Source organism: Jaculus jaculus, chromosome 1, assembly GCF_020740685.1.
Source record: "Jaculus jaculus isolate mJacJac1 chromosome 1, mJacJac1.mat.Y.cur, whole genome shotgun sequence".
Lineage (NCBI taxonomy): Eukaryota > Metazoa > Chordata > Mammalia > Rodentia > Dipodidae > Jaculus > Jaculus jaculus.
The window spans coordinates 250484451-250498875 of NC_059102.1; the positions used below are offsets into that span (position 1 = coordinate 250484451).

The 14425-nt window shown below is 38.1% G+C and overlaps 1 protein-coding gene across 4 annotated transcripts in view; it reads left to right on the forward strand.

Annotated features, from left to right (window-relative positions):
• The window catches only part of Cdh11 (cadherin 11), a 168632-nt gene that overhangs the window by 113158 nt on the left and 41049 nt on the right, over window positions 1–14425 (forward strand). For all 4 annotated transcript variants that reach the window (XM_004663484.3, XM_045142398.1, XM_045142399.1 and 1 more), the window contains 4 exons: window positions 478–876; window positions 5398–5692; window positions 8886–9005; window positions 10919–11086. In XM_004663484.3, the coding sequence (XP_004663541.2) occupies window positions 649–876; window positions 5398–5692; window positions 8886–9005; window positions 10919–11086 (811 nt within the window). In that variant the 5' untranslated portion in view covers window positions 478–648. The remainder of the gene's footprint in view (window positions 1–477; window positions 877–5397; window positions 5693–8885; window positions 9006–10918; window positions 11087–14425) is intronic.

A 14425-nucleotide genomic window follows, 5' to 3' on the forward strand; every position in this document is an offset into this window, starting at 1 on the left:
CTCTGTGTGGGAACCCATCAGCTTCCTTCTTAGCAAAGTAACTCTAACTTCAAGATTAAGCCCCACCTCACACTCTTTAAGATGTCTCTCTTAATTTTCTCGTCCTCTCCTATCCCACTGTGGAATTTCTGTTTCTCTCTCGGGCTTTCTTAGTAGCCCAAGTATCTTTGCTATATGAACATAGCCAAACATGTCTTTGATCAATTATAGCAGGTAATTGTAGACTATTTTTCATATTCTAGGCATCATGTTAAGAGACTTACATTCATTTTTCATTTAATTCTTGGACAACTTTGTAATGGATACTATTTTTATCCCCTGTTCAGAAATGAGCAGTATGAGATCACGGAAATCAATTAGCTTTCCTGAAGCTGACAAATGGTAAACTGATGATCAAACCCAGGGATTTACTAAGTGGAAATGAAACGATGTAAGAATGAAGTTTCCAACTAACTCGAACTCTCCCTTTGTTTGCAGAAGCTGACTGGGGAAGGCGACAACCCCGATGTGATGTGCTCAGCGAGTGAAGACATTCTGCTTCTGGGGAGGTCTGCTTGACACATCTGGGGGCCACCGACAGAAATACTGTGACTTAGCTGGTGTAAGGGGCGACAGCTGCATTCTCCTGTGCCTACCCCATAACCAAAAATGAAGGAGAACTACTGTTTACAAGCTGCCCTGGTGTGTCTGAGCATTCTGTGCCACAGTCAGACATCCGCCCTGGAGCGGCGAAGCCACCTGCACCCCTCGTTCCACGGAATCCATGAGAAGGGCAAGGAGGGGCAGGTGCTGCAACGCTCCAAGAGAGGCTGGGTCTGGAACCAATTCTTTGTGATAGAGGAGTATACTGGGCCTGACCCTGTACTCGTGGGCAGGGTAAGGCTGCTTTCACTCAATACTTATCTGTGTTTCTCCACCCTTCGAAGAGTAGAACAACAACAACAAAAATAAGTAAAATCAGCAAGGCAAATCAAAGAAGAAATACTATAATTGTGTACCATCAGCTAGGACACAACCTTACTGTACATGTAACATTATATTGTTTCCCCACTCTCTCTTAGAGTTATTAATGCTGAGAATACTTCTACTTTCAACTTGCTATGCCATAAAACGTCACCTATGATGATTGTTTAATAGTCTAGTGAAGGGAAAATGACATAAATTTGTTTGATCATTGAACTGGAGGAATTTCTCTCACTACACCCTAACCCAATTTTGACAGTCTCTACTTTCTATCTCTGCACCATTTTGTCATAACTTTCTTTTTGTTTTATACATACCTATTTGCTTGTCTCCCTCACTAGACCCTACACTTATTTGCTTCAGGTACAGGGTCACTCTTATATGGCCTTGGTCTTGGTAACAAGGTCAGCTATGAACAGATGAGTGGAAGACTATGATAAGCATGGGGGTGATTTTATCCCTGTCGATTTCAGGATGGTAAAAACCAAGCGAGGTTTCTCTCTATCCCTACTTATATTCAGGTTCAGCATTCTTTGTGCAATCACATTAAAAAAAGTTGTAAGCATAGAGATCCAAAAATCATAATTGGAAAACTGATTTCCCACTTCCATTTGTGATAAAACATGCAGCTATCTTCTAGAGGATACTGACATAAACTACTTGGAAATAACACTTTATACACACTAAATTAAACTGTATTATATGAAACTACAGTGCTAGGTAGATGGTTAATCAGGTTATAATAATCCTGAAAATGTTCATAGTAAAGGGGAAAGAGACAGACCTATGCAATTAAAAAAAAAAAAAACATGAAGAAAACAATATTCAATTCAAATGCTGTGAATTTGCATGCTAACAGTTAGGGCAAATTAAACCATATATCATGGAGAATATAATAATCACTATGCTCTGAAAGATCAGCTGGGAGGAAAGGTAAGACTAGATGAAGGTACTCACTTCCAAACTCTATGGATGCTAACAAGGTTGTTTCAGTTGTTCCTTAACATGCAAACAGCACTCTGTGTTTGTTATATTTAGAAAGAATATCCACACTAGTCTTAACAATAAGGTTTAGGGAAGGAAACAAGTATTCTGGAAAAGATTTACCACAGAAAGCCATGGGAGAAGTCTTGGGAACATGGACAGTGGTCGACCATCAGATTTTCCTAACTAGAAGGAACGAGAGATGTGTACAGGGAGAAAGACACTTCATGCAGCCAGGGACAGTTATACATGAAAATCTTTGCACAAAAAATCCTTTTCTTTGTGACTTTCTTTATTAGGGAACAGCATGCTTGTTCGACTAGAAGTTTGCAGAGTAGACAGGATCTAAAAAAACAAAACAGTTTGTCGTCTCTCTGGATCAAGTATTAATTGCCATGCCTCGGAAAGGGACTGTAGGAGTAGGGTGTGATGGAGGAAAAGCCTAGCCTTTTGAAGTGTGACCTTGAAACAAAATAGGCTGCTGGAAATGAGTCTTGGGTTGAATGTGGGATGGGGATGGGCTATTTGGGTCCTGTGGGCTTTCCTTTTGAAACAATTCTGAAACAGTTCCCCCTTAAGAAGGAGAAATAGTTGACTTGTTCTCTAAAACCTTTCATTTAATTACATTCAAGGTTGAATGCTTTAAAGTTCCCCCAAAATGTAGAACTTGGCAAAGTATGGACTTTCAGATTTCTTGTAGAAAATATGAAGTGTGTCTTGCTGTGTTACACAGGAGGAGAAGCCATCCATCCTTGGAATTAGGGATTGGCTGGGCATGCCTCAGCAACTGGATGTCTGATAGCTTTGAATGGTTTCCAAACTGCTTGGTCATGGAGCCCAGTGCATAGCATTGTCAGTGCTACCGATCATGTTTTAAAGGTCAAGAAAGGGAACTTATAGCCTAATATTAAATATTCAAACAAAGCAGAAAAGAACATGTGAATGGTTGGTAAATGCTCAGTTATTTGATGGGTCATGAAACAATTAATTTTTACGTGTCTGGTCCATATGTAGCATATGGAGACTAAAAAACACTCAGTTTCCCGGCATTCTTATTTACTTTATCATTCCTCATCTGTAGAACTAGGTCTGTTAAGTTTTGACAGGTGTGGAGCAGGGAAGGTAAACACAGTAATTTCAGAAAGGTCAGAGTGGGAGACAGGACTTCAACTCTATTGCAGAAACTTATAAAAAAGTTGGGATAAGCAGCTGAGCATGGTGGCATACACCTTTAATACCAGCACTTGGAAGGCAAAGGTAAGAAGACTGCTATAAATTCAAGACAGCTCAGCTTGAGACTATGCAATGAATTCCAGGTCAGCCTGAGCTAGAGAAAGGCACTATCTCAAAACACAATGAAACAAAAAGTTGGGATAATTCTAGTTGTCCAATGAAAGTCATTAAACAACTTTATATTTCCTATCACCACTGGGCTTCTTCTTAAGAAATATATCAGCTATATTTCATGAAAAACATGAGTTGTTGTGAATAACAAATTATGAAAGAAAACATATCAACCCCCCTGCAGTGTGAAGCTCTGTGATGCTCAAATAAAATGACCCATAAAATTTATATATATGTATCTCTCTGAGCTGAAATATTTTGTGTTTTGACAAAGCACTACAAATCAATTAGATATCTTTTGGGAAATTGAAACAATACAATCATTTAAGAAAGCAGCATGTTCAGTCTTGTTTGGTAACTATGGGCAAAATTTCATAACATATATGAATTTAATAATGGTAATAATAAAATGACATCTGCAATATTAATGTTATAAATATGTGAAATCAATAATTATTTTTATTATGTTAAATATTTGAATGAACTGTTCATTAGTTTGCAGTTGGTTTTCTTATGTAACAAGTAAAATCAATGGGTTTTTTATTTTATCACTTGGCTACTTTTCAGTGATACCATAACAGTGGAAGTAACATTTATCTTTTCCCACCTAAAGGGATAACAGCAGCCAAGAAAATTAGAACAAGATGATAATTGCAGGGCTGAGGAGAGAACTCGGTCAGAAAAGTGAGACTTTGCATGCGTGAGGACTGGAGTTCAAGCCTCAGTACTTATAAAGTTAAAAAAAAAAACACAAAAAACCAATCTGAGCATGGTGGCAAGCACTTCTGATCCCAGCACTGAGGACACAGCAACAGCTGAATTCCAGCACTCACTGTCTAGACAGTGTAGCCTAATTGATGATCTCCAGGTCTATGAATGGTCCAGACTCAAGAAAGGTAGATGGTATGTGAAGAAGAATACCTGTGGCTGTCCTCTGGACTCTATATGCATATGCACACACATATGCGTACGTATGCATTTACGTGCACATTGAACACGTGCATACCCATAGACATGCCATGAAAACTATAGAAAATTCAGATTGGGTAACAAGGTAGGGTAAGTTCTTAGCCACAAGAGAATCAGAAAGGTGGCTACAGTGAGTTCTGAAATGGAGCATCATTAGTACATAAAAAACACAGAAATGGTAGTTAGGCCCAAGCCCAGCAAGTGTGTACTTAGATAAGTGTCACAGGTTTTCTGAAGATGTGAAAAATGTAATAATTCTAAGGATTCTTCAAGGGTCTGGGGATTGTACACCTGTCACCCTGCCCCGCCCACCCTGTCCTTCATGAACAGAATGGGCTCTTCTTCCAGGCAGATCAGAGCCCCAGGTAATAGACATTGTGTACTATGTAGTAGGGTTTCTGGAAAACTCTGAGAGTTGAACTGCTTATACTAACAAAAATCTGGAAATAACTGAAGTGTCCTTTGGAAAGAAAAAAAAAAACCTGCTGGAAAAACAGATAATAATTTCCAGATGGTGGATGAGGGTGGGCCTACATGCACAAATGTGGAAGAAGTGCTTGGATTTACTGTCAGAAGAAAGAAAGTGGCAATGTAAACAATGACATATAATTTATGGTCATGGATTATGTAAAAGTAAACTGAAGGCACTTATGAATCTGGGTACATATGATTGCAGATGTGTAGGAGAGAATAACTCTTAGAGTAGTCACAAAAATGTTAAAAAGTATTATTATTTAAATGTGAAGATATGTATATGTATATATATATGTATATATATATATATATGTGTGTGTATATATATACATATATGTGTGTGTGTGTGTGTGTGTGTGTGTGTGTGTGTGTGTGTGTACACATATATATGAGAGAGAGAGAGACAGATAGAGAGAGAGAGAGAGAGAGGGAGAAGAACCATGAATCTTAGAATTCAAACATTGTTCGTTTTGTATGATTAGTACCCTGATGTCTAAATATCTAACCTTAGCTATGATAATGATCTCAGATTCTATGTATCCACTTGTTAAATGATGATGAAAATGTTTCCATCTCATGATGTGTGTGGAAGACAGTGTGTGCATTTACATTATGTAACAATCTGCCTGTAAGTTTTACAAATTTTAATTTCTCTTTTTCCAGCTGCATTCCGATATTGACTCTGGTGATGGGAACATTAAATACATTCTCTCAGGTGAAGGAGCTGGAACCATTTTTGTGATTGATGACAAATCAGGGAACATTCATGCCACCAAGACACTGGACCGAGAGGAGCGAGCTCAGTACACATTGATGGCTCAGGCTGTGGACAGGGACACCAACCGACCACTGGAGCCACCGTCAGAATTCATCGTTAAGGTCCAGGACATTAATGACAACCCTCCAGAGTTTCTGCATGAGACCTATCATGCCAACGTGCCAGAGAGGTCTAATGTGGGTGCGTAGATGGGGAACACCTGCTTACTTCTGGCCTGGGGTCTGCAGACGGACAGGCTGTTACCTGTCCTCCTGATTCAGAATGTAGAATTTATACTGCATCATCTATAGTACATAAACAAAGAAAAACAATCACATTGGCTTAGCTGGTGTTTCGTAATATTTATGACAGATTTGAAATTGTTTGCCCAAAGCATGTAGATTATGAAGAAGAGTGAAGAGGAAGTGGGGAGAATGTGATTCAAGTTTGGATAAGCCCATCTTTGTACTGTCAGCATGACTTGGAAACTATTTTACTTCGTTTTTTTTTTATTTTGGATTTTTGAGATAGGATCTCACTCTAGCCCAGGCTGACCTGAAATTCACTCTGTAGTCTCAGGGTAGCCTTGAACTCACAGCGATCCTCTTACTTCTGCCTCCCGAGTGCTGGGATTAAAGGCATGTGCCACCACACCTGGCTAGGAAACTGTTTTCTTAAACACAGTTTATATCTAACTCTGCTTTTCCAAGAGTAGTGATAGTATGCACCCAGTCATTAAGGCATACTGATGTTCAATAAGGAACAGCCATGATGTTGCTTTGTGCTAATTGCATATTTACATGCCCCATTTTATTTAATTTTATTACAATTAAACTTTGCAATGAAGTAGATCCAATGGCCATATTACAGATAGGAACTCAATCCCTAAACATGTTAACTATTTGCCTAAAATCATTTGTATGATTAAGTAGAGCCAGTGTATACACATATACCATACACATACAGCATACCACCATAGCAGTGAGGCATTATCTGTTGATGCTGAAGCTGGGGTGACTTCTCCATGCACTTTCAGACACTTACACTGCTAAAGAATAAGCCTGTGATAATGTTCTTCAACTAGTCATCTCCTAAAAGTCCCTAACACTTGGATTTCTAGAACATGCATCATTGTGATCTTTTGAGAGACACGCCTCCTATTTAAAGTCCTAGTCTTCCACATGGTCGGTGGGAATGCCTCAGACCAGAGAGTGTATCTGATCAGTCCCTCTCTAAGGACCATTGTTCATTTTACAAATAACAGAATGAATCACTAGGTATGAAGACCATCTTATGCAAGAAAGTCAACAGTATCCCTGAAACCCTGAGGTCCTTCCATTCTGCAGATGGAGCTTCTTATGCTAGAAATTATGTCACTGTCCCCAAATAAAGTCCAGGTCTTCTCTCACTCTATGAAAGCCAGGCTAGCCATTTCCTCTCCCTCCTTTCTCTTTCTCCTTCCAACTCCTTTATTTTCTGCATACTACCATGTGAGATATAATGAGAAATAGCAAATAGGAAATAAAACCATATAACTCGAGGATGGCAGGAACTGAGTGAGGTAGGTGGCATGGCCAATGATCTACAATAAGAATCCAAGGGAATTTTATGATCTCTCCTAAGGGGTTTTGCTATTTATGTACAACACACAGACTTTCCATTGTGGTAGGTAAATATATAGTTTTCAACATATGGTACTGGACCTGAGTCATTGCTATACCTCTCACAAGCCATGTGAACCCAGGTTACTTCTTCCATCTGTCTAGGTTATCATATTGTTATTTATATGAAATAATGAGGCTACTGTTCACCATGCTGAGGATTATGTAAAATGGATACAAAATATGATCAGTTGTAAAGTACTTAAGCAGAATTCTGAAAATGAATAACCTCTTTGTCATACCAAGTTAACTTTCTCCTTTATGCATCTGTTTCCTACAAAAGTACCTGGTCTGTGGAGAGGAACTCAAAAAAGAATAATAGCTTACAAAAAACAATGATTTTCAGAAGAGCAGTTAGGAAACAGTGATATTTGTCTGCACACCCAGTGGACGTCACAGATGATACTGTAAACTAAAGAGTAGTTTCTTAGGGCTGTGGAAAGGGTCACAGTGACTCTCATGTGGAACTCTGCCTCTCTGCTGAAAATGTCACAGGAGGAATTTGTGTTTCATTGCTTTCTGGATAAGGATTAGACTCTTGATGCTGGCAATAAAACACTTTATGAAAGAGACTTCAAAATGTCATGTTTCGCACACCACATTTTCCACAAGTTAAATTAATGTGGGAAATGTTCTGCAGAGAGCTATTGGCTGTGTACATGGAAGGTGTCCCAAACATACCTAGCACAAAGAAACCAGGAAATTATTGCCATTCTCCCTGCAAAGGTTCTCCTTTGTCTGAGGCCCAAAGTGGCATGACCCATATACTTAGCACTTGTGGCCCACCAGGAAATTTTTTTGTTGTTGTTGTTTATTTTTAAAGAAAAAATGGAATTCTTTTCTCCTTTAATTCCCAAGGTCACAATGTGTGCATATCTTAGATCCCTTCCATGCTTACTAGTACTTCCTTTTACATGGTTACTGGATCCACTGGAGACGGGAAGATGCAATTTTCATGCCAGTAGAGATAACATTCTGTATAGTATTTATAGCCATAAATAAAATGCAGTATTACCAGCAAGTTTATTACATTCAAAGCAGCAATAAAATGATGTATTTATTGCCCTACTACAGATGGGAGATTGCTCACTGTCCTTTCCTAAGAAGCAGTTCATCATTAATTATCATTTATTATACTTTTTGGGAAGATTTTTATTTAATTATTTGATATTCTGAACACTTCCATCACATAGGTCTTAGAATGTCTTGGAAATTATGTTCATATTATTATTTTAGCTATCAAGTTTAGCAGGATGCATTAGAAGTATAGAAAGTTTAGCTTTAAACTATGATAATTAAAAGAAAAAAACAAAGAAATAAAGAAGAAAGGAATGGAAGAAGAGTTTTACATCTCAACTGTAGGAAGGTGAGAACATACTGAATACTTATAACACTCTTCTTAGAGATTAATTTAGAAATGGGCCTTTGTAAACAACAAAGCAGTTTGTGGGCTGGAGAGATTGCTTAGTGGTTAAGGCATTGCAAAACCTAAGGATCTATGTTTGACTCCACAAATTCCACATAAGGCAGATGCACAAAGTGAAGCATACACAAGGTCACACATCAGCACAAGGTAGCATATGCAACTGTAGTTCAATTTCAGTGGCTTGAGGCCTTTTAGCACCAACTGTATCTCTATTTCTTCCTCTTTCTCTGTCATAAAAATAATTAGAAAATGAAAGTAATGTGAAAAGCTGAAGGGGTATTGCTAATAAATTTATTCTCCTTTTCAGGAACGTCAGTAATCCAGGTGACAGCCTCAGATGCAGATGACCCCACCTATGGAAATAGTGCTAAATTAGTGTACAGTATCTTGGAGGGACAACCCTACTTCTCAGTGGAGGCACAGACAGGTAGGGTGCAATGTCTTTGCCATTGTCATTATCACTGTGAGTGGTGACACCTTGTTAGTAGGGAGTCCATGCCTACTCACTTACCCAATTTGACACTTCATCTCCTCAAATATAAAGAGGGAATGAAGAGAGCCAATACAGAGGCTTAGGATGAGAATCAAACACCCTATGCATGCATTGGGCATATGGCTGGCATGCAGTGATATCTATTTCTGCTCATATTTTCCAAGGCCACAATAACAAGTATCTTTAAAATTTACTTGAATATCCAAAAAGTCTTGAACTGGGGATCCAAATTAAAAGACCCAAGAATTTGATGTCTGTTATAATATGATCAACTTTCAAAGCCTACTTGGGAGGCCACTAAGTAAGCTCAGGGGTATCAGGGTATACATTAATATTCATGTTGTTGTAGAAGGCAGCACATTACCAACCTCTCCTGCTGTGCTCCTGAGTTCCCAATGGACATTATAAAATAAAGAGCAAAAAGTGTGGATCAATATAACAACAAAAACCACACCATGTTTCACTTCATTTATACCAAATGTGACTCTCAGTAAGAATAAACACTAAAATCCTATGAAACTGCTCATCCATAGTATTATCTCGGGGACCATTTTGCTTTTTCACAGGAGTTTCCATAGATGTTTACAAATAATTTAAAGTTATTGTTATTAAAATTTCATATTTGTGTGTATATACAGTGTTCCAGTTGTATATTTTGCTCATTTACATGATGTGACCTCCATTTATCTATGTGTTCATTTGTTTGTAACCACCTTGTTTCACAGTATGAAGTCACTTTCTGATTTAAACAAAGGAATTTGTCATTAGTCTTTCAGTTTAACCAAAGATGAATGTGGGATTTTTATCTAGGCTTTAAAGGTGTTAAAATTCTCAGCCTTATTTGTCTCAAAGAATGATGACTACTTAAGCTTACCAAATTATCTAATAGAGAAGAAAAAGAGGCTTTCATGAGTTCCACGGTATTGTAAAGAAAGAGATTAAACACTGTGTGTCTGTGTGTGTCCATGCATGATCAGTGGAAGGGTTGAAGAGGGTTGATTCCCAATTTCTAGTACAAATAATCCCTTATCTACCAAGAAAAAACACTTCCGTATGATCCTCACATTTAAGTGAGTATAGCTTTTATTCTTTATAATGTTCCAATGTGCAGAGATGAGGAAGAATTCAGTCATTAATTTATCATTGTTGCCAATGATAGGTGATAGGAGAAAGTGAATCATTGTACAAGCATCATGCATGTTTCTAATTCATCAGCTCCTGCTTTAAAAAAAAAAAAAATAACAGAGCCGGGTGTGGTGGCATACACCTTTAATCCCAGAATTCAGGAGGCAGAGAGGTAGGAGGATTACTGTGACTTTGAGGCCACTCTGAAAATACAGTGAATTCCTGGTCAGCCTGAGCTAGAGTGAGACCCTACCTTGGAAAACAAACAAACAAAAACTTAACTGTTTAATGCATTGCACGATATATGTTTCCTACTTTAAGTTTAACATTAACTATGAAAATGTTTCTAGTAGTTGAATGTAGGAATGCATTTCTAAAGGTTCTGCTAGAAGTCTGAGTGCAGTTTTAACGAGGACTATCCACCAGTGAACACTCAGATCTTTCAGTGTTTAGGATCCCTGTACATGAAGAATGAGTGTATGACTTGCATGAACAGTGAAAAGTATAATGCAAAATCAATGCCGTGAAAGTAGCTTTTATGATTTTGTTGAAGCTACAGTAATGCTTTACATATGGTTTCTTTTAGTTAAAAATCATCATATTGAAATGGCTTCTTTGAGGAAACAGGCCATTCTGTTCATTTTTTTCTTCCCTAGCACCCAAAGCACTTTCTTTTGATGTCATAAATTAATATTTGTGATGCTTTCCTGCCACCTGTTTAGGGATCATCAGAACAGCTCTTCCCAACATGGACAGGGAAGCTAAGGAAGAGTACCATGTGGTGATCCAGGCCAAGGACATGGGTGGACACATGGGTGGACTCTCGGGGACAACCAAAGTGACGATCACATTGACTGATGTCAATGATAACCCACCAAAGTTTCCACAGAGTAAGTAGATGGAGGGCTGGGCCTTCACCAGTCATCATAGAGTAAGTAGACAGAGGGCTGATCTTCACAAATCACCACAGAGCAAGTAGTGGGAGGGCTGGTGTTCACGAATAACCACAGAGTAAGTAGTGGGAGGGCTGGTCTTCACGAATCACCACAGAGTTAAGTAGCAACAAAAAAGTTTTGTTTGGCATACAGAAAGGGAAGATCAAGAAGCATTATTTATTAGTGGATTGTCTTTAATGCTCTTGCTCATAATAAATCATTTAGTAAGGTTATATCACTTCTTGAACTGGTTTTATTCAGGCATTCTCTGTGAATTATGAAGTCATGTGTTCTGAATTCTTAGTTCCTAGTTTATGGCAGTTTGGGAGGTGGAGCCTTGCTGAAGTAGTTGTGTTGCTAGGGAGGACCTTGAGATGCATTAGCCCTAGATTGCCAATGTTAGTTGTCCTACTGTTGTCTACGCAATGTTAGCTGGAAGATGATGCCCAACCTCTGCTCTTGTCATGATTTCACCTGCCATCAACGAGCTTTCCCTTGAAATTGTAAACCGAAATTAATAATAATAATAATAATAATAATAATTGGACTGGAGAAATAGCTTAGCAGTTAAGGCATTTGCCTTTGAAGCCTAAGGACCCAGTTTCAACTCCCAGAACCCACCTAAGCCAGATGCATAAGGTGGCACTTGTGCCTGGAGTTGGTTTGCTGTGGCTGGAGGACCTGGTTTGCCCATTCTCTCTCTCTCACTCTAGAACTCTCTCTCTCTCTCATAAATAAATTACAAAACAAACAAACAAACAAACACAAAAACACTTTCTTCCCATTAGCTACTCTCAATTGGGTGCTTAGTCCCAGCCTTGAGATAGTTACTACAACACTAAGGTTCTGGTTTTACCAGTTTCATAGCCTTGAATTTGAGTGACATTAGGAAAATAAAAATAACAACAACAAAAAAAAACCTTAAAACAGGTTTTCTAAGCCTTTTTATATACCTAGCTTTATGTGGGTATTGGGGAATTGAACCTGGGTCGTTGGGCTTTGTAGGCAAGCACATTAAAACTGAGTAATCTCTTCAGCTTTTAATTTATTTTTAGTTAACATTTAGAGTTTTAAGTGTTATTATGGCATTTTCAAATACAATTTGCTTCATCAGTTCTCCCTTCATCTTCACTCCATTCCCCTCTCACCACCTACCCCGATATATTCTCTCCTATTCATTAGTATGTTGTTGCAGTCAGGTTTACACTGCTGGCAGAAAACACCCGACCAAGAGCAACTTGGGGGGGGGGTGTTATTTTGGTGTATACACTAGAGAGGAAGCTCCATGATAGAAGGGTAAAACGATGGCATGGGTTGAGGATGGACATCACCTCCTCACCAACATAAGGTGGACAAAAGCCACAGGAGAGTGTGCCGAACACTGGCAAGAGGAAAGTGGCTATAATATCCATAATCCTGTCCCAAAAATGCAGTGCCTCCAGGAGGCATTACTTCCCAAATCTCCATCAGCTGGGGACCTAGCATTTAGCATACCCAAGTTTATGGGGGACACCTGAATCAAACTCCCACACATATCACGTGTGTTTCATTTTACCCTTTCTCCCTTTCCTAGTCATCTCTTTGAACAGGTACTACTTTACCATTCTAGCTTTTAAGGTTGTACACACATAATGCAATTATTTCCAGATCCATATCACTAGGGGAAAAATCCTTTGGAAACTTATTTCAGAAAGGGAGCTAATAAGCAGAATTTATAACAAATTATAAAAATGGGATACTAAAGAAATGACTAAAACTGGCAATCACCAAGTGAGCTACAATGAGAGAAAAGACAGATAACAAAACAGAAACACAACTGGTCAATAAATGATTTTAAAAGTGTTCAGTATTCCCAGTCATTGGGGATATGCAAATTAAAATCACTTTGAGATACAGTCTCATTCCAGTCAGAATATATACCATAAAGAAATTGGACAGCAAATGCTGATGAGGATGTGGTGAGAGAGGAACTTTTATTTACATGTTTATTTACATGTTACAACCTAGTACAGCCATTGTGAAAATTGTTATAGAATTTACTCTAAAACTTAGAAATAAAACTGCTATACAATCCAGTTACACCTCTTCTGGGCCTATACCCCAAGGACTCCACACATTACTACAAAGATACTTGCACATTCATGCATATGGCTGCTCTATTTACAGTGGCTAAGACATGGAATCAGTGTAGATGCCCATAGAGAGATGAGGGAATAATGAAAATGTATATATACACAATGGAATTCCATTCATCAGTAAAGAAAAATGAAGATATACTGCCTAATTTTAGGATATTCATACTGGTGGAATTTTTTTTTTTTTTTTTTTTTTACATTTTCTATTCCTAGCCCTTTAAACGTTATTCCTGTTTTAAAAGACAACTTTCAGTGTTGTTTGGATTCCTTCTAAAGGAGATCTTGTCTTACCAGCCTACTCAAACATAATGTTTTTCTGCACCTTATCCACAACTATTTATCAGAAACATGCCCATCCATTAACATTCATTCATTCATACACACAAACACACACACACATACACAGAAAAACACACAAATATGTGTCTTACAGTTTATATAGCACTCCCTCATGGACAACGTGTTCATATCCATAATCTCACATTCAACCTTTCACACCAACTTATACAATTCAGACACTTATTCACACACACCACCACAAACACACACTCATACACATATACAACCAACCACACTCTCATTTTTTCCCTTGACCTCTTAACATAACTCATTATTTGGATCTATAACAACAAAAATGGGTTGTATATCTGTGGGTATTTCCTTTTTTCTTTTCCAAGTTGCTATTAATCTTGTCTGTTTTGCTTCTGTTGATATCTTGGTGCTACAACAGTATGTGGTATATATTAGGTCCCCCCCAAAAAACATTACATCAACATAAACACAGAGGAACCATACTGTGGGAAAGCTTCCAGAAAATTCTATATTGACCTAGTTGGAAGTAAGTAAAATTAAAGAAAGTAGATAAATATAGAGCTAGAAAAGACATGCCTTTAAATTATAAAATTTGTAGTTAACCCTAAAATAAATATGGTGATCTAGAAGAGGTTTAAATAGAGAAGTGTGATTTTTCCCCCTTGGCAATTAGCAGTGTTTTAAGGAAGCCCTGAAATTAGCTTCCAGACCATTCTGATAGCATGAATATATTTGGCTCTTTGTATGAACATCTGCATGCTCTTCATAACTCTCTAGGTTGAAAAATGTAACTGGGTCCCATTTTCTCATATGGCAGGTGATACCAGCATCTCATCTAGCACCCCAA